The sequence below is a fragment of the Bactrocera tryoni genome, chromosome 4, assembly GCF_016617805.1.
Source record: "Bactrocera tryoni isolate S06 chromosome 4, CSIRO_BtryS06_freeze2, whole genome shotgun sequence".
In the NCBI taxonomy this organism is placed as follows: Eukaryota; Metazoa; Arthropoda; class Insecta; order Diptera; family Tephritidae; genus Bactrocera; species Bactrocera tryoni.
In genome coordinates this window covers 26,832,707-26,855,471 of record NC_052502.1, presented here as the reverse complement: position 1 = coordinate 26,855,471, position 22,765 = coordinate 26,832,707, and the positions used below count along the sequence as shown (strand labels likewise).

The 22,765-nt window shown below is 36.6% G+C and overlaps 1 protein-coding gene across 3 annotated transcripts; it reads right to left on the bottom strand.

The window, feature by feature from the left end:
• Positions 1–2,364: 2,364 nt before the first annotated feature.
• Positions 2,365–16,207, bottom strand: LOC120775215. 3 transcript variants are annotated; one of them, XM_040105280.1, is made up of 5 exons: positions 15,241–16,207; positions 14,716–15,009; positions 8,304–8,432; positions 7,915–8,220; positions 2,365–7,854 (listed from the first exon to the last, which is right to left on the bottom strand). In XM_040105280.1, exons 1-5 carry the CDS (start codon positions 16,042–16,044, stop codon positions 3,187–3,189), a joined length of 6,201 nt encoding a protein of 2,066 aa, XP_039961214.1. In that variant the 5' UTR covers positions 16,045–16,207; the 3' UTR covers positions 2,365–3,186. The 3 variants fall into 3 exon arrangements, with proteins under 3 accessions (XP_039961214.1, XP_039961216.1, XP_039961217.1); XM_040105282.1 differs by lacking the exons at positions 14,716–15,009; positions 15,241–16,207 and adding an exon at positions 8,710–8,752 and having other exon boundaries at positions 2,366–7,854; XM_040105283.1 differs by lacking the exons at positions 14,716–15,009; positions 15,241–16,207 and adding an exon at positions 8,517–8,646 and having other exon boundaries at positions 2,366–7,854.
• Positions 16,208–22,765: the final 6,558 nt, after the last annotated feature.

Below are 22,765 nucleotides of genomic sequence, written 5' to 3'. Positions count from 1 at the left end.
GCATCGCACTGTACCAGCTTACCGAACAGTGTCAGGTTATGCAATATTAGTTATAACCGGTAATGCCCCAATTGACCTTCTGGTACACGAAAGGAAAAAGCTGTGGGAGCTAAAGAAAACTTCCGAAAACAACCAGACAAACATTGACTGAATAAAAAAAGACACGATACTCGCATGACAATGAAGATGGCAGAATGAGAGTCGGGGCAAATGGATGGTCAGACTAAAGAAGATAAAAGTGACAGCAGCACTGATAATGCGGAAGGAATTTTCCACCCCTAAAAATACAAAAATATCATATAGTGATCCGATATTGATATCGCAAAGACTGAGGAACTAGTTGGCGTATATAGAGACAGACGCAAAGGCAGTGCTTAATTCCAGCCAATTCGCCGGGATAGTAAAAGGTATGGCCGCTGAGGTGCTTCAGCTTAGTCTGACAAAAGTCAGACAATGGTAGAGAAAGTATCTATGATGTTTCCATCATTGCAACTTTGACAAGTTACGACCCGCAAAGTCTTCCTCACCGCATGAGTATGAAAGGGCGGGTGTCCAACCTATCAAACGGAAGTGAACTTCATAGAAACTAATCAGTGAGACTGATATATTCTTTCATCCAAAATTGCATTATTGGGCTATGAATTGGTGCTATATTCGTCTACTGACCTAAACTCCAACAACTGTTTGCTGTTCTCAGACAACTTTTGCTGTTCTCAGACCTTAAGAGAATGACCGTTGGAAGGAAACCTGAATGACGATGGCCGACTGAGAGACTGATTTTGAAGCAATACTGACTATAATATACTACAGTCCGGGTTAAATTTGATCAGATGGTGCTCTATAGATCAGATAGTGTACTACAGGTCAGATAGAGAAGAGATAGATACTAAAGTTTGCGGAAAGCACTATGTTTCCAAGGAAATTTACTCGCTAGCTTCAGTTCTAGTTTCTTCTTCAGTATAATTTAAGCTATAACAAAAAAACTAGCGTTAGAGGATAAAATATGTAAAAATATTAAGCTCAAAAGCTCTGCTTCATTCGAAGCTTTTCAAGAAAAAAATCTTAAATTGTAACAAAGAAACTAGCGTTAGAGTTTGAAATATGTAAAAGTATTAAGCTAAAAGCTTTGCCTCACTCGAAGCTTTTTAATAAAAAGTTCTTTAGTTATTGCAATAACAAAAACGAAACCAGAGCTAGAGCTTAACGAATGTAAAAAATATTAAGCTCAAAAGCTCTGCTTCGAATCTTTCCAAGAAAAAACTCTTAAATTGCAGCAATAACAAAGAAACTAGCGCTAGAGGTTTAAATACGTAAAAATATTAAGCCAAAAGCTCGGCCTCACTCGAGGCTTTTTAATAAGAAGTTCTTTAGTTGTAGCAATAACAAAAACCAAACCAGAGCTAGAGCTTAATAAATGCAAAAATATTAAGCTCCAACGCTCTGCCACTCGAAGCTTTTTAGGAAAAAATTTTTAAATTCAAGCTATAACAAAAAAAAACTAGCGCAAGAGGTCAACATATGTAAAAATATTAAGCTGAAAAGCTCTGCTTCACTCGAAGCTTTTTAATAAAAAGTTCTTTAGTTGTAGCAATAACAAAAACGAAACTAGAGCTAGAGCTTAACAAATGCAAAAATATTAATCTCAAAGGCTCTGCCTCACTTGAAGCTTTAAAAAAAAATTTTAATTCTAGCAATATCAAACAAACTAGCGCTAAAGATTAACAATTGCAAAAATACTAAGCTCAAAAGCTCTGCCACTCGAAGCTTTTTAAGAAAAAATTCTTAAATTCAGGCAATAACAAAAAAAACCAGCGCGCTATTAAGCTCAAAAGCTCTGCCTCACTCGAAGCTTTTAAAGAAAAAATTCTTAAATATTATTTTTGGTTTGTTAAATAAAAATATAGATATTTTTTTTTTGTATCTGTAAAAAAGATATTATTTATTTATTGATTTATTAGGCAAATTATTGTTGTTGCTTTGCAGTGGTAGCGGTTTTTTTCGTCTGCTCATTTTTTTCTGTGTGAAAAAAACATTATAAAACTTATGGATGTGGAAACTATAAAAATATATATAATAATAAAAATAATTAGCAAATATTATAAAATTATATATAATTAAGTAAAATTATGTAAAGTTAAGTAAAAATAGCGTTTAAGGATAAAAATAAAGTAAAACTACTTTGTGAAAGGCAAACGAATGCGGGTGTAGAGGCCGTTCGACAGCCGCATACACACAAGCAAACGATTACACGTTAAAAACTAATTTAAAAAAATATTTATTTAAACGTAGATATGTAAGCATAAGTATATTAAATAATTGTATATATGTATGTATATATATGTATAAGTACCTATAATTATAAATGGTTTTAATTTATGAGATTTTCATGAATTTTATTTTTAAATGTATGTATGTTTGTATATATATGCGTAATAATTATAAACATAGACGTGTGTGTGTATGTAATATACGAGCACTAACTAATTTTTGTTTTGTTAAACGAAGTGGAAGAGTTATGCATTTTCTTTTGATAGTCAAGGACTAAAAGCTTTTATAAATTTCAGGTTTTAAAGCGAATTTTCGTTGTTGTTTTTATATTTAAAATTTCAGATATATTTATGCGTATATGCCAATTGTTCTTTATGTAGAACCATAAAGGAATTGCATGCAATATTTTTTTTTTAATTTTTGAGGTTAGAATTTATAGGTTTGCGCCAATTAACAGCATGTAATACTTCAAAGGCCACAGTTTGCAGTATATTTATGTATGTATGTATGCAATATAACGTGTGAGTTAATACTTACCTGCGCTAGTGTCTGCAATAAGCTTCTTCATTTATTTCCTAACAAATTGCACTTGAACTGCAATGTACGGCAGCTTTGCTTGAGATTTCATAAATTCCATTTAAAGTCTAATTTTATAACTATTTTATGAATTATTTTAGCACTAAGTTCTATGATTATGATTAATGAGCAATGTGAATGCTTAACGCTAGTGAAATGCAAAACTAAATTCGCGCAGCGATTATTGCTTATTAAGAGCGCGGCGACTCAAAACACCAATGGCGCTGAGCGCGCGCTGGCCAACGCGTTACTTCACGGTGCTGAGCGCGCGCTTGTCAACGCTCGTTACTTCATGGCGCTGAGCGCGCGCTGGCCAACGCGTTGCTTGATGGTGCGCATGCTTCATCGTCGACTGTTCAACATCTGCAGGTAGTATTCGCAGTTGGTGCAGTAGACGGCGGGCGCGATGACGTGACGCTTTCGGCACAGATTGCACTCCACCGCTTTGGCGGATGCCTTGACGATGGCGTTGTTGTAGACGCGCGTCGGTATGGCCGTCACATTGACGCTACTGTCCAACAGTACTGGCGGTAGACCGTTCTGTTGCGTGGTAGCGGCACTGTTGTTGGCTATGGCGGCGCTGAGACCCAACGGTTTTGGCGGTAACGCTGCTGACGAATTGCTGGCGTTGCCGCTGTGGTTGTTGCTGCCATTGCAGAGCGAGTCCGTTTCGCCTTTGGTGCCGGGCTCGAAACTGACCTTCTTCTGGTGCGATGCCTTGGTGTGCTGCGGCGGCTGTGTGCTGGCTAGCGCGACGGCGGCATTTTGCGGCACGGGGAAGTAAGGTGAGGGCGCGCCGTTGGTAAGGTGTGTGGTTGTGTTGGGTGAGGGGTAGGGATGCTGTGGTTTCGGCATATTGTTAAGGGAAGGCGATGGGAATTGTTCGCTGGCATAGCCGTGTGGCAGGGGTACGCGCTGGTAGGGTGAAGGTAGCGGTGCTGTGTCCAAACCTGGCACGCCGGGATAGTACCCGTTATTAGTTGGCAGTTGTTGCTGTTGCTGTTGTTGTTGCAAGAGCTGCTGGTGCTTCTGTAGTTGCACGGAGTAGCTTTGCTGCTGATGGTTGACGTGTGAGCGCGGTATGCTCACATAACTGGATTGTGCATCCAAGTGTTGCTGTTGCTGCTGTTGAGCTGCTAGCATCTGCATATGTTGCTGCGTGGCAACATTAGCGATGCCGCTCATGCTCGTGCGCGCGGCAAGCAATGCATGATTGTTGTTGGTGTTGTTGTTGTTGTTGTTGGCATGCATGCGCTCATCGTACAGCGCGTGTTGCTGATGCGCTGACGTCAGCTGAGTTGCGTACTGTGGCTGTTGCTGCTGTTGTTGTTGTTGCTGGTGCTGCATGCGATAGATGTCTTGCACGGGTGTGTACACCTGTCCCGCTGGCATATATGGCATGGCAGATTGTTGCTGTTGGCGCTGCTCCTGCTGCTGTTGTTGTTGTTGAATTTGCTGCTGCTGTTGGCGCAGCGCTTCTAGCTGTGGGCGTTGCAGTTGCACGTAGCGTTGCATATCTTGACCCTGCAACGGCAAGGGCCGGCGATCGTTACCCAACATTGGCGACTGCTGCGCCAGTGGTAGCGACGCCGACAATTGTTGTTGGGCATGATGTTGTTGTGGTTGATGCTGTTGCTGTTGTTGTTGCACTGTTGGTGGCAGCGGTTGCACTATGCGCGATGGCGCTTCTGTTGGCAAGCGTATCATATTTTGCTGTTGTTGTTGTATAAGTTGCGCGGTCACCTTCTCGTTGGGATTTTGCGCTGTGCGCAAGACACGCTCCAAAATCGGATTCGGTATGAAGTCATCGTCCTCCTCATTGTCTGCCGTCGCCACAAGTATTACTTGATCGCAGAATGAAACGCTCTTCTTCTTGACGCGCTTCGGCAATGCGGTGCTCTGTTGCGCGCCTTGTTGTGGTTGTTGGATCTGGTGTTGTTGTTGCTGTTGCGCTACCTGCGCATTGCTCAGCGTTTGCTGCACCATTGTGTTGAGCATCTCAACTTCGCGCAGTTCTTCGGCGATTTGCGATTGTGGCACTTCGTATTTCGGCTTCGGCAGCACCTGATGTGGCGGCAGACGTTGCAAGCGCTGCGGCGCACAATCCACTTCATCCGATTCGTTCTTGTGCGCGAGCGGCGCTGGCGGTAGACCATTCATTTGTGTGCGTATCGTGGGTTTGCTGGCGGGGTTAAGCAGCTCCTGTGATGAGTATGAACGTAGCGATGGTTGTTCACCGGTGCTGGTTGCTTTCGTTTGTTCGAAACGGTTCGCCAGTTCGCGCACGCCATTGGACGACTGCTGCGTCAGCTGCACGATTGGCGAGTCTGTGGTGGCACGCTGTTGGGCATTTCTGAGATCGGTTTGCTTGGCCTGTAACTCTTTCAGCCAATTTGTGGGTTCACAGGTGGGTGTTGCCTGCTCTTTGCGCATCTTCATGAGTTGATGTCGCTGCTGCAGTTGGGCCAAAATGCTGGTGGTGCCCTCAAGCGTCTCCATGCTGCGCTGCTGTTTGCTTGCTTCGAGTACTTGCAGTTGGCTGATCTGGTGATTAAGAGGCTCCAGATCGATCTCCGGCGGTGGTGGTGGGAAATCTTCGCTGGCTTGACGCGAATGGCAAACCGATTGCGGTGGGCTCGGGTATGGCGGTAGTTCGAGTGGTGCATCGGTTGTATTACTGCCAGTGTTGGTGTTAACGTTGCCGTTAGCATTACCGTTTGCGCCGCCTGCTGGTACATCGACTTCATCTCGACCCAAATCGACTGGTGTGGCGCTATAACCGTTATAGTGTTGATATTGTGCCACACCATTTGTTGTCTGATACAAGGTGTCCTTCAGCGGACTCTGTTCGTTGTGCACCTGCGCACACGTTGTGATAATGGTCTGGCATGAGTCCTCGCTGATGGAGGTGTTGGAGCTCATAACCGAAATATTGGAGAGATTCGCTTCGTGATGGAAATGTTGCAACACCGCAGCGTCCTGCTGTTGTTGCAGTGCTAGCTGTTGTTGCAATTGTTGTGGTGTTAGCGCTGAGCTTGTCCGCATGGGCGGTGGTGGTGCTACCTTAGCGACCACAGTCAATTGTCGTCCGCTACCGTGGAAGCTCTTTCGCATCAATTTGCTGCGCTCCAAATTCGGATTTGCATTATTCGAGTCACGATAGTCGAAGTGACCCTCGGAAATGTAGCCACTCATCCTGTTCTTGCCATTCAAACCGACTGAGCTGTCGTCTACCGAAGTGGCGAGCGGTGCGGGCGCCTCCTTCTGGTTGGCGGCATCATCGCCAGCTTCGGTCAAATCAGGCATAGAGCGATTTTTGCGTCTTATGAGTCCACCCATTAAGAGTTTGCGCCGTATCTTATGCTGCTTCTTGCCATTTTTATCTTTCTCCTTCTTCTCATCCTTGTCCTCTTTGTGCTTTTTCAGCGTATCCTTGGCGTTTACCAACAGTGTTTCCGTCAATGAGAACTCACGTGTCAGCTTATTGCGATCTTCACTGCGACTGCGTTTCTCCTTCTCAGATTTGCTGCTACTGCGACCGAAGATTGAGCGACTCTCACGCTCCGGCTTCGCAACAACAGGTGCGGCTGGCTCGTACTCGATGGCATTGTCATCGTTGCCCACAGCGGCTGCTAGCGCCTTCAGTGGACTCTTCTTTTTCGGCAGCGTGGCGTAGATCTCGATGCTTTTGTTGGCTGCAGCGGTTGCCGCAGTGGCGGCAGTTGCATTTGCTGGCGTCGGCAGCTTATCTAAAGTCTTATCCTTACTATTTTGACGCACATGTTTCACGCTGCTGTTGCTGCCCTCACGCATATGCTTCATCTCTGGCATGGCATCCATATCAGCGCCCTTCTCTACCAAGATGCGACGATGTAAGCTGCGTGCACGCATCACGCATGTGTTGTGCTTCATGCGTGCGAATGTCATGGTGTGCGGATTGCTGTAGGGCGCATCCATGGCGGCGCGTGCACGTCCGGCAGCGGCATTGCAGAGTACCAATGCGGTCTCCAGATCGTGTGATTCCTCGACGAGACGCGATTTCTCCAACAGCTGATCGGCCTCGTGACACAGCTTTTCGCAATCGCCCGAGAGCATAGTTGAAGCGGCAGCCTCGGGTATCTTCGCCAGTTGTGGATTCAAATGATGTTTCGGTGGATATGAATCGGTTGAGCTCAACGAGAACGAATCATAACCAGGATCGTAAGGTAAACCATTGCGTGTGGGACTTTGTGGCACTGCGGGTGGATTACGTTTGCCCACCATATAGAGATAGGGATTATCCAGCGTAGTGGATGAGGCAGAGCTTGCGCTATTGCGGTCACCCGACCAGTTGCCCGAATCGCGACGTCTCGGCTGATTCAAATGATCCGGCATAGTCAGACCATCACTAGGCGGTGATGAGCCATTCGAAGAGCCACCGCTGACATGTCCCGACTCAGCGCTCTGACTGCGTTGCAGCTGCAGATGATATTTGCGTACCATCTGCGCATTAAGTACTTTACCGATCTTGTGGGCCAAAGTATCGCCATCCTTCTCATCGGCAGTTTGGGCATTCGTAACATTACCGTTATTGTTGGCGAAGATCTTATCCTGCACAACGCTCAAATTCTGATATTGCTGTGCATTCAGCACGTGCTCCACCGTCTTGCGGCGTATATAAGCATCGGTTTCATCATTGTTGTTGTTGTTGCCATTGTTTGCGTTGTTGTTCTTGGTTGCAGCCACAGCAGCGCCAGCAAAGATGTTCTTTTGTATAACACTCAAATTCTGATAGTCGTTGGGCGAGCGCAACGGTGTTGGTGTGATGGCACGACGTGTATTGCCCAGGTTCGGTTTTTCCGGCGTAATGGGGCTCGGTGTTATGGCGCGACGTACAAGCGTGGATTGTGTGGTCTCCGGCGCGAATTGTGTGCCGCCCGAAGGTGGCTGTGGCACAGCGTAGAGCAACAGCAGCGGCTGATAGCGACCGCGACTGCATTTGTCGACAACGCCTTCCCAGTTGGGACCGACCTAAGAAGCAGTTAATTTTAGTAAGATTTTCGGCGTATAAAGCAAATGTGTCACACTTACCTCCTTGACATTTGCATCATCGAAGTACACCCAAACCTTGAGTTTGGTGTGGAAGAAGAATGTCGTATAGTGTTTACCGTAATACGAGACAATGCCGACCAACTCATGTTGCACGTTTTGTGCCCAACGATGTTCGGCGACCTGATGGAAGACGTCCGACAGACGTAAACTGGTGCCGATGGCCTTCAGCACAGCATGCACTTGATCAGCGGCGGGTCGCTCTGAGTCCCACACGATGCCAATCGAAACGACATCCGGACGATTGAGCAGCGCGCGACAGATGCCGATCTTAGCGCCACAAGCATTCTAGAAAATGACGAGAAACAAGTTTAGCAAATGCGAATATTTGGTAATATGACGGGGGAAGCAATTTAATAGGCGCCACTTACCGGACAATCTCTGATGTCACCCATATTACCGGCGGCGCGTAACAGCTGACCAAATGTGAGTTGCTGGTGATTTTGCAATGCCAAACTATTTTGTGAGGTCAACGCTGATGCCGAGACATAGTGCACCATCTGAAAAGGAAACAGTAACACAAACAAATTAATTAAAAATCAGAAGTTGCAACCAAATTTGTGCATGTTTTGTTTTCGAATTACTATAACAGCGTATAATTAGTGAAGCATCAACATAAACTATCGTTTTTCAATTAAAAATTTCGGCAAAAATAATTTTTCATGTTCGAACTGAAAATGGTGTGACCCATTCGCTGCGTGGGTTCATTCATGGCTCAAATATGAACAAGCGACAGCTCAACAAGCTTTGCTGCTGTAAACTTTATAGTTTACGTACAAACAAACTCGAGCTGTTGAACTATGGAATGAACTTAAGCTGTACTTAACGCGTTGATTGTTCGACAAATTCAAAAGCCGTCGAGTCGGCTGACCAAAAATGGACGGTGGACTACTTGACCGCTAGGGGTGAGTGTTTTAGCATTGTTGTTGCTATTGTTTTGGCATAAATAATGCTGTGTTCACACCGGAAAAGGACGCCCACTGCTTAAGCGCGCAGCTGACTAACCAAAGACGGTAGTCCATGTGGAGACTGAGGGCGTACTTGTGGTTGCTGTTGTTGTGGCAGCACGTGTTAGAGTGCTTTAACACACCGCTAATGGACATTTAAGTTAATCCACTTGACTAAGCGTACACACCGTCTTTAGCAACTAAAAAATAGTGGAGTTGTAGGCGAACTGGTTGTGGAGAGTGAGAACTGGAACAGTTGAAGACATGAAAAATGTACTTCATTAGATGAAAGACGTAGCGGAAAAGTTGTGAAAAGCAGCCTTGCAGCCCCATTTACCCTAGTCTAGTTAAACTTTCTCAAAGACCTTGAAGAAAAATATCAATTTGGGAGTTCAGAAATTCGCAAAATTAGTGCATCTTACTCGGTGTCTCCATAATAGCTCTTTTAGTATAAATTATATCGAGTCAAAATCAATATTGTATTACCCTAATAATAAAAATACTCGTGTCTTAAACTGTAAACAAGGATTAAAGAGTTTGTTGGTTGTTCCACCGCGATTTCATATTCTTTGGATGATGTCATTAGCTCTTTACATTTTTAGTGGATTATAAACCACTAACAGCTTCTAGATGCGAACTTATTTGGAAAAAATTGCATTCGAAGATCTTTCTTTGCTCAAGAAGGCATCGATATAGGGACTGCCCTTAAAACTATGTTTTTTCAGAAGTCCAACTTTACACTTTTCTACAATATTTTATCCCATTTAAAATATAAGTATTCCGGACCAAAAATATATATGAACGTATGAAAGAGGCAGAGAGAAAAGAGGCTCGTTAGCTCACCCTTTTGAATTTTATTGTAGTAAATCCCTTTGTAAATACTCGTGCAAGGCCAAATAGTTCGGATTTATCAGATTTTTGGTACACATTTGAATAAATGGCATTTTATCTTTACTAGCGTTCCATTGCAGCCAACGTCGAGACCCTCAATGTGTCCTCGGTGTGACATAGAACTTTTCAAAAAACTTTTATGTCAAAATAACATGACTAAGTCCTTGCTTTTAGGACCTGCGAAAGACCTTGGCCTTACTGAAAAAATATATGATAGTTGATTTTTATGGCCTACTATATATTTTTAGTTCGGCATCCATACTTTTTCAACGCACTGTAAGGAAACAGTTGATAAATGGTAGCGACAATACTTTGTTACCACTTGAGCTAAGCTGTTTATTGTCTTTCCCTAGCAATTATGGGGCGTATGTATGTATATGTATTTTACTTATTAATTTTATTGTTATTTTTTGAGATTTTTTCCCTCCACTACTAATGAGTGCGAATGGGTGTGGGTCGCGCTGTCTTGCTAACTTGTTGAAGTGCTAAAGAGTGAAGTGAATTATAGTAGATCAAAACCATAAAACAGAAAAAAAATTATGACAAATAAAGTAAAAATAACAAAAAAAATTGTTTATACATATGTATGTGTAAGTGACCGTATTCAATACGATCACGATCAAAGACTCTTTACAAATGGCAAGCTCATGGCCATTTCTTGCGATTTGCTTTCATTTTCACTTGGCATTTTGCTCTGGAAAGCAAGCGGCGAGCTAAATCTATTTTGTCATGCTTCCTGATTGGGCAGTGAGTGGAACTAATACTGTTGCCACAATCAGATCAAGAACAGCTAAGGCACAGATTGGCAGCGTGGGTGATTAAATAAACTATGGTATTCGTTAAAGCGATTATGAATGCTTACATGAGATCATTTTATCATATTTACTAATGCTATGCTTTATATGTATATTATATTATGTTGTAAAAAGTACTGCAAGTCGGTTTTAACCAATTTAGTTTTGCTTTATATTGAAAATATGTATCAATGTGGAACCATATAAGGAATTTATTTAAGCCTAGCTTAAATTTAGCTAATCTAATTGGTCAAAGTTAGTGGTTTTTGGTTTGCATATAATCTGTTCTCGAAAAGAAAAAGATTTGAGAAAAAAATTGTCTCATAATATTTATATCATGATATTTATGCCTTACCAATTATTACATAAAATTTATGGTATGACATAAGAAATTTAAAAAAATATTTCGCTTCTTTTTTTTTAATTTTGGAAAAATATTGTCTCATAATATTTATGTCTTCACATTTATGTCTTACCAATTATTGCACAATATTTATGGCATGAAAGAAAGTATCTTATAATATTTATGTCTTGAAAAAAAAATTGGAAACTGTTTAGTAAAACATTATCTCATGAATATATATACATACATATGAATGTATATGTATGGCTTACCAGTTGTTGCATAACATTGATAGTATGCCATAACATTTTTTATCTTTTTTTTAAGTATTTTTAATTTCAGTTCATTTATTTACATACCTACATACATATCTATTTTTTTTAACATTTATCATATTTATAAAAGCTAAGCAGCTACTAGCTACAATAAACAGCTTAGTATCTAAAACATTAAAATTGTTAATTTTTTTGCTATTTGCTTTTGCAATAAATTCCTTTTTGTATGTGTTTAAAAGTGATATATTTTCATCGCAGCTTTTGATCAACCAATCATTACCCGCACCTACGCAATTAGTATGATATTCTCCTCTTATAAAGATTTATGCAAAAAATTAATTAAAAATCTAACAAAAAAATAACCAAATCTGCGCACAGCACCCCAGTACCGCTACATATAACACTACTTCAAATATAAGTAGATATACATTCAACAACATATAGCAACTGCCGTGTAGGAAAATTTTGAAGACTTCTAAATTGGTCTAAAACTTGTTACATTTTCACTAGTTGTTAAAAAAACAATTCATAAAAAGTGTATATTTTAGTAAAATGGTAACAAATATATTCACAAATGAACTAGTCCGCAAGTAGTTTCTATAGTACTAGTTGAAAAAATATTAAAAATTATGAAATTAGCATTTTTTCTACATTCCATACGTATACGTACTAGAATGAGTTGATTTATTTTTATCGTTCCTAGAAATTTATCTAATTGTCAGATTTTGTTAGCAAATTATTTGAAGCAAATTTAGACTACAGCAGAAATGTTCATTTTTTGAACAGTTAAAAATTCAAATAACTTGTTTTTTTGTGTTTAATTTACAAATATAATAAAATATGGTATATCTGTCATTTATGTCGTGACATTTTTTATATTTTAAAATTTATGTCATGACATTTTCATTTCTCATTCAAAAATTTAAAATAATCTTTACGTTTTAACAAAACTGAATATTCAAATATTAGATCTCAAGCAAGAAAAATTTCTGCAGGGTCGTATGGCATTTTCTCAAAAATTTGACAATAGCAAACCATTTGCTCACTCGTCTAATGAGTCTACCAACCACTTCAGTAAATCATTTATCTTTTCTACTTCGTTATTGCTTTTGTAAATTGTCCTTCAACACAAAATTACTGCCTTCTTAGCCACAAAAAAGTATATATGTATAAGTGGTTGTGTGTTCAGCTGCTCAATATATGAAAAAGTGGCGCGTAAATACCAATGATTTGCGCAAAGTCTGCTCTGACCGTCAAGTTGGCGATTTTCACATGCCCCAACGCAATTCTCAGGCAACTTCATTTAGTGCTCATGCATATTTATGTATCCATTCACAATTCAATGGAGTGGTTAATTGTGGCAATTGTTAAAAAAATTAAATTTATCTATGAAAAATAAAATTTAGAACAAACGCGCAGGTGCTTGGCAGCTGGTTGACAGCAGTGCGAACTGAACTGGTTCTCAAAGACTGCAGTGTGTTTGATAACTTGAACTTTTAGCGTTATTTATCTATGTATATTGAATTAAAGCGTTTTAAGTTGCTGGTTGCTACTGGTGTTGTGTTAATATTTTTTGTTGAATTCTTTTTTTTTTTAACTAAAAAAAAGTAAAATTTCAAAAATTAAAATTAGAGAAAATTTTAGCTTAAAAAATTAAAATTAAAAATTTTTAAAATCAATTAATTAAAAATTATTTAAAATTTTTTTTAATTTTAAATTTTTTTTTATGTTTTTTATATTACTTGTTTTTTGAACTAGTTTTTTAATATAAAAAATTTATCCCATTTTTTTTTTATAATTTTTTAAAAGCAAAATACTTTTTAGAATTCTATTAACTCACATCAACTCAGTGAGAAAGATGTGAAACTAGTTTAATTCACGCGAACCCAACCAGTTTCTTGTGTGAATGTGCGCTCATACACCAGTTTAGTTGTTGTATACTTCTAACGTTCCCCATTTACATGCGCATGGGTGTATCTAAGACTGGTCTGCGCAATTTATGCTGTTGCACTTGAGCGCCGCGTGTGCTCATGCTGAAGCATGATTTGTAATGAAAGACAAGCGTTGCGGAAATTTGCATACTTGAACTTAACACCAAATCACCAGGTGATGTATACACACACACAAACTCAAAGAAATACACACCTACATACATAAACATGCTGTTGGCAGTGTAGTGTGACGGGCCACAAGTGGCGAAGGTGTCACAGCAATCAAGTGTAACAAGCTGATATTTCATTCGCGGAGCTAGTTATAGGGCAAGTGGTGACGGTGGCTTTCGTTTTGGTTGGATTGTGGGCGTTTTGGTATACTTTTTAGAGCTACTGCAGATTTATGCTTTAATGGTCTCTATACAACCATGTTCGAATGAATGAATGAATTAGTTTTACTGAAAGAAAAACGCCTTCGTAGGTGAGGTTCAAGTTTAGTTTGACACATTTTACCATATTTGTATGTAGAGTGGTGAGTTGTGAACTACTAACAAAAGAGAGAAGTGTGAAAGAGAGCTTGGAAGAAAAATCGACTGAATCTGAGAAGAAAAAAATCGACCGCTCCGTGGATTAGGTAACGGGTTTACAAAGGTTTCTCAGTAATTAAATGGAAATAAGGAAATAAGTTGATTGAAAACTATTGAAGAGGCTCTAAGTAAACTCTATATAAACTCTAAAGAACTGTAATCGGCTGAAAATCATATTATGGAGGAGGTGAGAGCTGCCTCGACTTCATAGTATCTAAGATTGAACGACACGGCCTAGTGCGGAAGTAAAGCCACATATTTATATAAACAACTTGCTTAGTAACTATGTATTATAAATGGTCAGAATTATGCTTTAATAATCCAAGGAACTGTAATCCTCCGAAAATGATATCACAGTGAACAGCTGAGCTGGCCTGATTTCATAATATCTACGTTTGATCAAGGTGATCTAGTACGGAAACAAGTTTTCGACTTTGGTTCGATGTCAATTTCGGTTTGGAGCACAGGTAACAGGTCATATTATCAACACTTGTATATTTTATAATACAAGAAATCTTTTCAAGAGTGCTTCTTGCTATAAACTCAATAAAAAGAGAGTTTCCTAAGTTACTACAGGATTTCTCTCGAATAGATGGTTGAATGGTGTAACATTTGAGTGGAATACATTGATATTCAATATCGATCTCACACTTGGCATACTTTGAAATCAAAAACTAAATTTAGACCAACAAGTGAACATTCTGAAGATTTGCTTAAGGTATAACACTTTTTACGATTTAAGCTCATTGTGTTAGTAGCAAAAAGTTGCCGATAGATGGCATCACTGATCATGGAAGGAAATTTTTTGGAAAAATAAGACTATATCGGAAAAAAATCGATGGCAAGGAATAAATACTTTTTACTTTCTTCTAAACGGCTTTCCTTTCGATAAAGTCTATAAAAAGCATTACTTTGCACTCAAACCCCTCAACTGCGCATTTCTAATTATAAAATTTAATTCCGAACAAATTGAGTAGAATGTATGCTATGCGCCTAATTTGACGTCGTCACTCACCTGTGTGAATGGCAATTGCTCCGAATTGGCGCCACACTTGCACACGCTCTGCTCGATGACGCGCATCGCGAAGCGACGATGTGCCACACACGCCTGCGACTCGCAAGCGTCGCCATCATCCGGCGAAATGTGCGAATGCACACGATGCAACAGCAATTCAAAGCACTCTGCCGCATCGCCTAGGCAGCCGAGCGGAAAGCGACGACCTGCTAGCGGACCACTAGCCAAGGCGCGACGCAACGGCTCCGGACATAGAGCCGGTTCAGAGCTGGTCTGCAGTTGTTGGAAAAGTTCCTGTGGAAAAATGGAAATAGTAAAAATATTAATGAAATGAATTGGAATGGTTGCAAATTGGCAGTGGATAATAGTGGGTTAGGGGATAATAATTAAATGCTAGAATGAACACACACAGTCACACAAACACGAAGACACTAGCGCGTACCTAACATAGAAAATGGTAGTAAAATGTAAAATCAAATTAAATTAAATTGAACATAGTTTAACAGTTTACGCTTCAACACTCACAATCACAGCGTTTATGCAACGATCGCGCTCCCCGCCACCGCCGCCCGCTTCGTGCGCGAGCAGTGTGTCGTTGCTGCCGAAGATGTGCTCATTGCTGCTGCTCTTCCGATAGTAATAGCTGTTGTTATTGTTGCTGTTGTTGCCGTTAATTATATTGCTCATACTGCCACCGAACGCGTAGCCCCAACCGGCCAACTCGGCGGTGGACGCCACCTTCGCGAGCGCAGACACTTTTCGGCTACTGGCGGTTTGGCGCGTCAGCGTCGCCGACTTGTAGCCGTCCAACAGGGGATCGTACATTTTGCGCGGACTGCTGCGTGGCAAGGTGCCATTATTGCTGATGAGCTGAGCGTGCTGCGGATGCTGTGGCTTGAGTGGTGAGTTGATGCTGCTGCAGTTGGCAGGTGCTTGCACGTAGTGTTGTTGTTGTTGTTGCAGCTGTTGTTGCTGATGCTGAAGTTTTTGCTGTTGTTGTTGTTGCTGTTGTTGTATTTGCTGTTGTAACTGCTGCATTTGCTGTTTCTGGAGCTGTTGCTGCAGCTGCTGCTGTTGTTGTTGTTTTTGACTCACCGCATTCTGATTTGGTCGACAATTCTCTTTCGCCGCAGCAGCTGCTGCTGCTTTTGCTGCCAATTTGGCATCCTTCGCACTCTCCACATTGCTATTTTTAACATTATTGTTGTTGTTGTTATTGTTATTTTTGTTTTTATTCACGTTCTTCGTTTCCTCCAGCGTCGTCGTCGTCGTCGTCGTATTGGCCGCTGTGTTGGCCGGTTCTTTACGTTTATAGCGAAACTTAATCATAGTGATAGTGCTTACTTCGTTGCTCTTATTGTTGTTAGTATTCGGTTGCTGTTGTTGTTGTTGCTTTAAGTGGTGGCGTTTCCGTTTCTGATTAGTTACATTAAATTACCAATGTGAACATTGTTGACTTCCGTTCGCGTTAGCGCCTGCTCGTTGCTGTTGTTGTTGTTATCTTTTTTTGTTTTTATTGTTGTGGCTGTAAAATGTTGTAAATAAGTTTCGTTGGCGACAGAAGTGTCAATGAATGCATGATTGGTTTGGCTAAGCGCAGGAAAGTGTTGAGAGCTGGCTGTGTTTTGGAGAGCTTTTCTGGCTTGTTACTTATGTTTGAGGTTTTTTTATTTATTCGGAAGTTATAATATTTGAATTTTTATGCTTAGGATTAACTTAAACTTGTGATATGTTGAGAACACTTTTATTTTTGTGAAAGCAATTCACTTAATATAATAAAAAAATCTAAATAAAAATCTCTCGAGAGCGATATTCAAGTATAAGGTTTCAATTAATTTGAAAAACGCTTTTGTGACGTCATTTTAGCGATGATTTAAAGAAGAATATAAATGAAAAATTATATCTAGTTATATATTTTATGGTCTTTCTGGAGATTTTTAGCACAATTTAGTCACATTTATATTTATATAAAAGTTCTCTTTCTTTTGCGACACTCTAAACTCTGCTGCTTTCAAAAAAAATTAGAAGAATTTACTATGTACATTAATTAAACACCAGTGAGTATGTGAATTTCACATTCAAGTGCTACAACCTCTCATAACTTTTTTTACCGAGAAAATGTCAGTCTGAATGATTTATGAAAGTTCTTTGTTTGATTCGCCACTCTATAAATTTCAGCGAATTGAAAACAAACGAAAATAAGAGCAACAAAACGGGAGATATTGAAATGGAGAGAGAGAGAAAAAATGTTCACTTAAACTCTATATAAAAAATTATTTTACTTAATTTATTAAAAAATATTTTTCTTTGTGTTTGGTTATAAAAAACTCCGCTTAAAATCAATTCACTCAATTTACCTCCCTTTTATTACATAATAATTCATATTTTCGCTTTGCCTTCACTTTTAACTGCTGCAGGTAATTCATTGTGAGTCAAATCATGACTTAAATTTCGTAATGCCTTATTTCCGTTAGCACATTGCACCACAATTTCAACTTGACCCCATTTAACCCGCAAGAATATCCCACAACACAGAAAATAAATCAAAGCAAGTTTTGCAGAAAAAACCACGACAAATCTAAATCAAAGCGGAAAATGTATGGTAACAATAGCGAACTGTTTAAATGAGAATAAAAAAGGAAAATAGTAAAAAAAAGTGTACTACGCATACAACGGTAGTTTTTGTGGAGTAATGCGAAACTCGCTGCTGCTGATTTGTCTATAAGATAACGAGCAATGACTTAACTAGCGAACCAAGAGACGGGAACAGACAGATGGCAAGTGTTGCTAGCACAAGAAGTATATATGTACTTCTGCCTATATAATATATATAGATATAAATATATATATTGTAAAGTTATATTATGTTGCTAGACACGCTCAGCTTGATACGCTTTTATGTATGTAAATTGCGTGAAAGAAATATAGGAGCTGCCAGCTGTCTTGAATGGCAATGACTCACGGCGCGAACCGTTGCAAATTCGCACAAAAAGTTTGCAAAAAATTGTGGAATTAAGAAATGTGTTAAAGTAGTGATAATAAGTTTAAGACATAATAAAGAAATAGTAGGAAATAAAATTAAAAAAATTAAAATAAAGCAAATTAGAGAAAAAAATGAAAATAAAAAGCTTAAATTTAATAAATAATAATAAAATGTTTCTTAATAAGTTAATAAGTTTGTATAAAATCAAATTTTGGTATAATAGTATAATGTAAATTAAATAAAAAATAAAGCAAATTAAATTAAAACAAAACAAACAAAAAATAAATTAAAATAAAATAATAAATTTAGTAAATTTAAATTAAAGTAAAATAAAAAAAAATAAAGCAAAATAAAGTATAATAAAAAAATTAATTCAGTTAAATAAAAAATTAAATTAAATAAAGTAAATTAAAACTAAAAAATAAATTTAAAACATTATACATAATTTAACTTAAATTAAAATAAAAATGTATAATAAAATAGAGTAAATTAGCATAAAATCTAAAAAAATTTCAAAAAAAAAATTAATGATACTAAAATAAAATTAAGTAAAATAGTATAAAATAGAACAGAATAAATTTAGAAGATAAAAAAATGCATTAATGAAATTTCATATTTAAATTTACTTGAATTAAAATAAATTAAATCAATTTTTAAAAATTAAATTAAACTCAATTTAACGAATTATAATTAAATTAAACTAATTAAAAAAATAGAAAATAAATTGAAAAAATTTGATTTATGTAGTCTTATTAGATTGATTTAAAAAAATTATTAACTTCTTACTTTAAAAATAATAAAAAATAAAATAGAATAAATTAACATAAAAAATATATGACAGAAATAGAAAACATTATAAAACTTAATTTAAAATTTAATTAAATTGAAATAAAAAAATTAACCAAAGTAAAATAAAATAACAAATTTGGGAAATAAATTGAAAAAAAAAATAAATTTATGTGATTTTATTAAATTAAAAATAATTATAAAATAAATTAGAAATTAATAAAATGATATACAGCAAAATTAAATAAAATACATTAAATTAAAATAAAAAATTAATTCATGAAAGAAATGAACAAAAATGTAAAATGTTAAATTTAAAATAAATAGAAATGAATAAAAAAATATAATAAAACAAAATACAATACAAAAACAAATTTAAGAAAAAACTGCTAAAAATAAATTTAAGTAATTTTATTAAAAAAAAATAATGAATTTAGTCCATATGTAATTGAAAACAATAACTGAGTACAACATACAAACATATTAAGTTACTTTGGTATACCAAACCACACTGCAAATTTACCTAATGGTTACAACAAACACCACCGATCAAGCAAACAAGTGCACGACAACACAACCAGCTTTTAATAAAATCCCACCACAACTCCTCAACTCAGCATAGCAGGGCAACGGAAGTACGCAGTACTTAGTAAGAACTGCTCAAACTCTCGATAACCAAAGGAAGTAAGTAAGTGAATAAATGCTAAGTTATCGCTTCGCGGCAATTGTGAATTTAAGCGTTCCGGAAGCCTCTAAGGCGTATACGAAAATTTAACTCTTTGACTTTTGAAAGCGTTGACTGTGTGCTGCGCGCTGTTATTGGCTACTCGAATGGGGCGCTATAACCTATTTGAACTTTTGCTTCCAAGCGCAGGTATAAAATACACACTGGAAACGAGAGTAGAAGCCACGCAGGGGAAGAATGACTAAAGGGAAGAGCCAAAGACAGTCATTAGTAAAGTGATGCGGGTAAATGTTATAAATGCTATCATTTAGAATGTGAACGGGCATGTGTACGTGTGTGTGTGTGTTTGTAGGCACATGCAAATTCAAGCCTTGTGCGTTTTTGGCGCACGTGGCGTCGCTCAAGTTGGTAAGCAAATGACGTTAATGACATGCCACGCAGAGGAAACAACAAAAGCAATACAAGAAACTTGGCGAAAAAAGGAGCAAAGGAGTGAAATTGTACAACAGCAAAGCATTAACAACAGTTGTAGCTAAAAGGCAAGCCGACTAATTTAGTTGTTAATATACAACAGCTGGATTGCAAAAAGAAGCACATACACACATACACTCGCCTGTATGTGTGTAAGTGCGCCCGAGGCTAAAGTGTGACATTAGGATATTGTTGGCAGCAGTTGCTTGCAGCCTTTCGGATCGTAGGAGCAACAGCAGCCGCCAATTTGTCTTACTTTTTTGCGGTGTGGCGCGTATGTGGCACGTCATACAGCGGTTTATAGTTATTGCAATAACTCTTTGTGTTTGACACTTGCTGCTGTCTCGATGTGAGTGACGTCAAGTGAGGTCGTTTGGGGTTCAGTGCAAACTTCGTAGAATATTGACATGCAGCTTGTTTGTATGCAGGCAGATGTCGGTTTAATACATTGTATGTTATTAGGCATACATATTATGTCAAATATAATTCTAAAGTATTTTGCAAAAAATAAATATATTTTTTCAATTTCAAAGCAGTTGAAATTTGACTCGTTTAGTTAGTCGATGCTCCGCCGATTTCACCGCTATCGAAATTAATTGAATTAGAATATTTATAACAGACTTAGGATGCTCTATCATTCTTAATTTTTAGTGGAAATCTAGATAGATATTAATATAAAAATAAATATAAATATTTAGACAATAAAAAATCTCAAGCAATAACTGAGGTGTATAGTTTGTTGGAGAAATAAAATGTATACATATTTTGAAAATTAAAAAATAAAAATTATTTAAATATATGTACAAAAAAATAACAAAAAAACTAACAAAGCAAAAAAAATATATAGGCATTAAAAAAAATAATTTACAAAATTTTAAAAATTAAAAAAAAACAAAAATTAAAATAAAAAAAAAAATAAATTTAAAAATATTTAAAAAGAATAAAAATTAAAACAAAGTTTATAAAAATTATGAAATAAATTTTATTTGGGTGATATAAAAATATATTACTTTTTTAATTTTTTAACAAATTTTATTTGTTAATATGTGAATATAGAAATATTTATATTATTTTGTAATTTTTTAACAAATAGTATTACTATTATTTTTTTTAATTTTTCTTTTTGTTTTAGAAATGACAAACAACTATGCATATTTGTTTAAAATTTGCAGAAAATTAATAAATTTTTCTCTCTAAAATATATTTTTTTTATTAAAAAAACAACATAGGAAAGAAAAAAATAATTATTATAAATTAAAATTGAAACTAAAATTAACCTCTCATTAATTTAATATTAATTAAAAATTAAAATTAGTTACAAGAATTAAATTAAAAATAAATTTAAAGTAAAGTGAATGTTAAATTAATTTAGTATTTATTAAAAATTAAAATTAAATATGCTGAAATGGCATAACCTTATGTAATAAAATATAAGAAAAAACAAAAAGAAATAAAAAAGTCAGTTTAACTAAAAAAACTTAAATGAAATGAAGCAATTTAATTAATTAATTTATGCTATATTTTTTAAATTCTTTCAAATATTCTTTAAAACATTTTACGTTTTTGTAATTGAATATTTAAGATACTTATTTAAATACCAAAAATTTATAAAGTTGTCCTTGACAATTATTTATAATTATTTTTAAGTTTTAAATACTATTTTTAAATTGATATTTTATATTTAAATTTTAAATATTAAAAATTACTTTTTCACAAAATTTTAGAAAAATAAAATTTTAAAAATATTAATTAATATAAAATTTTACTTTTTTACAAAATTTTATAAAATAAAGAAATCACATTTTTAAATAAAGTACGATTTTTTTTTATTTTATAAAATTTTTAGTGTAATTAAATTTTTTTAAATTCATTTTTATTTTTTTAAATGCTAAAAAAATACAAATATCCAGACTAACTTAACTGTTTGACAATTTAATTGAAAACTTTAATTTTAAAATTGTTTATTATTTTTTATAAAGTGTTCAAAAGTTTGCAGCTTCCTACTATTTCTCAAACCAATTTATTACTCAACTCCAACTCATTCTAAAGCGCAGTTAGACATTTTTTGCTTTCTTTGCATCATCATCGAAAATTGCTTACTCAGCTGCTAAACTTTCGTTTTACCTACAACAAACACTCAGAGCTTTCGCTCTTCCTGTTTTCAACAACAAATAATTACACATTCGCTACAAACTTTCCGCTCAAACATATCGACATCGACACACAAATACAAACATACACTTAGGTAAAACTGCAGCGAGAGTGCCGCAAAAACCTTTTATAAACTCATAAATTTGGCAACAACAGCGGTCACCTAATTTCCAAACCGGTATTGCCGAATGCCGAATTCTGCAAACTGCATACACAAATATCTGTAAGTGTGTAAGTAGCTGTGTGGATGTGTATATGAAAGCGTCATCCAGTGGTGATGGCGTCAGCGCGCGCTTAAAGTACAACAAAAAAATGGCACAAGATGCCGAAAACAAGCAAAGGGTACTCCCATAAAGATCGACATCATCAAAAAACTGCATAAATCAGGAGATTTGGTTTTGCGCGAAAAAACACATTAAACTTTTGTGAACAGCCAGCTGAGGTGGCTGCAAATGAAGTGAGCTAATTGCCGCATGAAGTGAAGCTGAAACAATTTTGTGGTTGCTGATTAATGTGTTGCTGTTCTTTTTGTTGTTGAGTAATTGCAAAGCGTGCAGAGAATATAAATCGTAATTTTTTTTATGTAAAACTGTGGTACATCGAACATTTACTTATATTAATTTAATTTAAAAATTGCTCCAAACATTTTTTTGTTAATTTATAAATTTAAAAAAAAATTGTCCAAAAAAACATATTTATTTTTTATTTTTTTATTTAATATTTGAAAGACTACATTTATTTTTAATTTTTCTGGAATTTTTAATATTTAAAAAAGTATATTTCTGTTATTTTTTTCTAGTGAAATATTCTCATATTTTTTATTTCTTTTTACTGTCTGCTAAAAGTGTTGAATTTGCAAAAGCAATGTCGCGACAACGATTCTTTGTTCGCCGTTCACGCTTTCTGCTTATTTGAATACGAATAAAGAGCCTGTTGATACAGGTGTCAGATAGCGTAACGAGCGCGCAAGCTAA

Coding starts and splice junctions, on each gene's coding strand:
- LOC120775215 (XM_040105280.1), bottom strand. CDS start 16,044: ATGATTAAGTTTCGCTATAAACGTAAAGAACCGGCCAACACAGCGGCC. Junction 8,433..14,715: donor AGCAATTGCCATTCACACAG/GTGAGTGACGAC, acceptor TTTCCTTTTCAG/ATGGTGCACTATGTCTCGGC. Junction 7,855..7,914: donor ATGATGCAAATGTCAAGGAG/GTAAGTGTGACA, acceptor ACTGCTTCTTAG/GTCGGTCCCAACTGGGAAGG.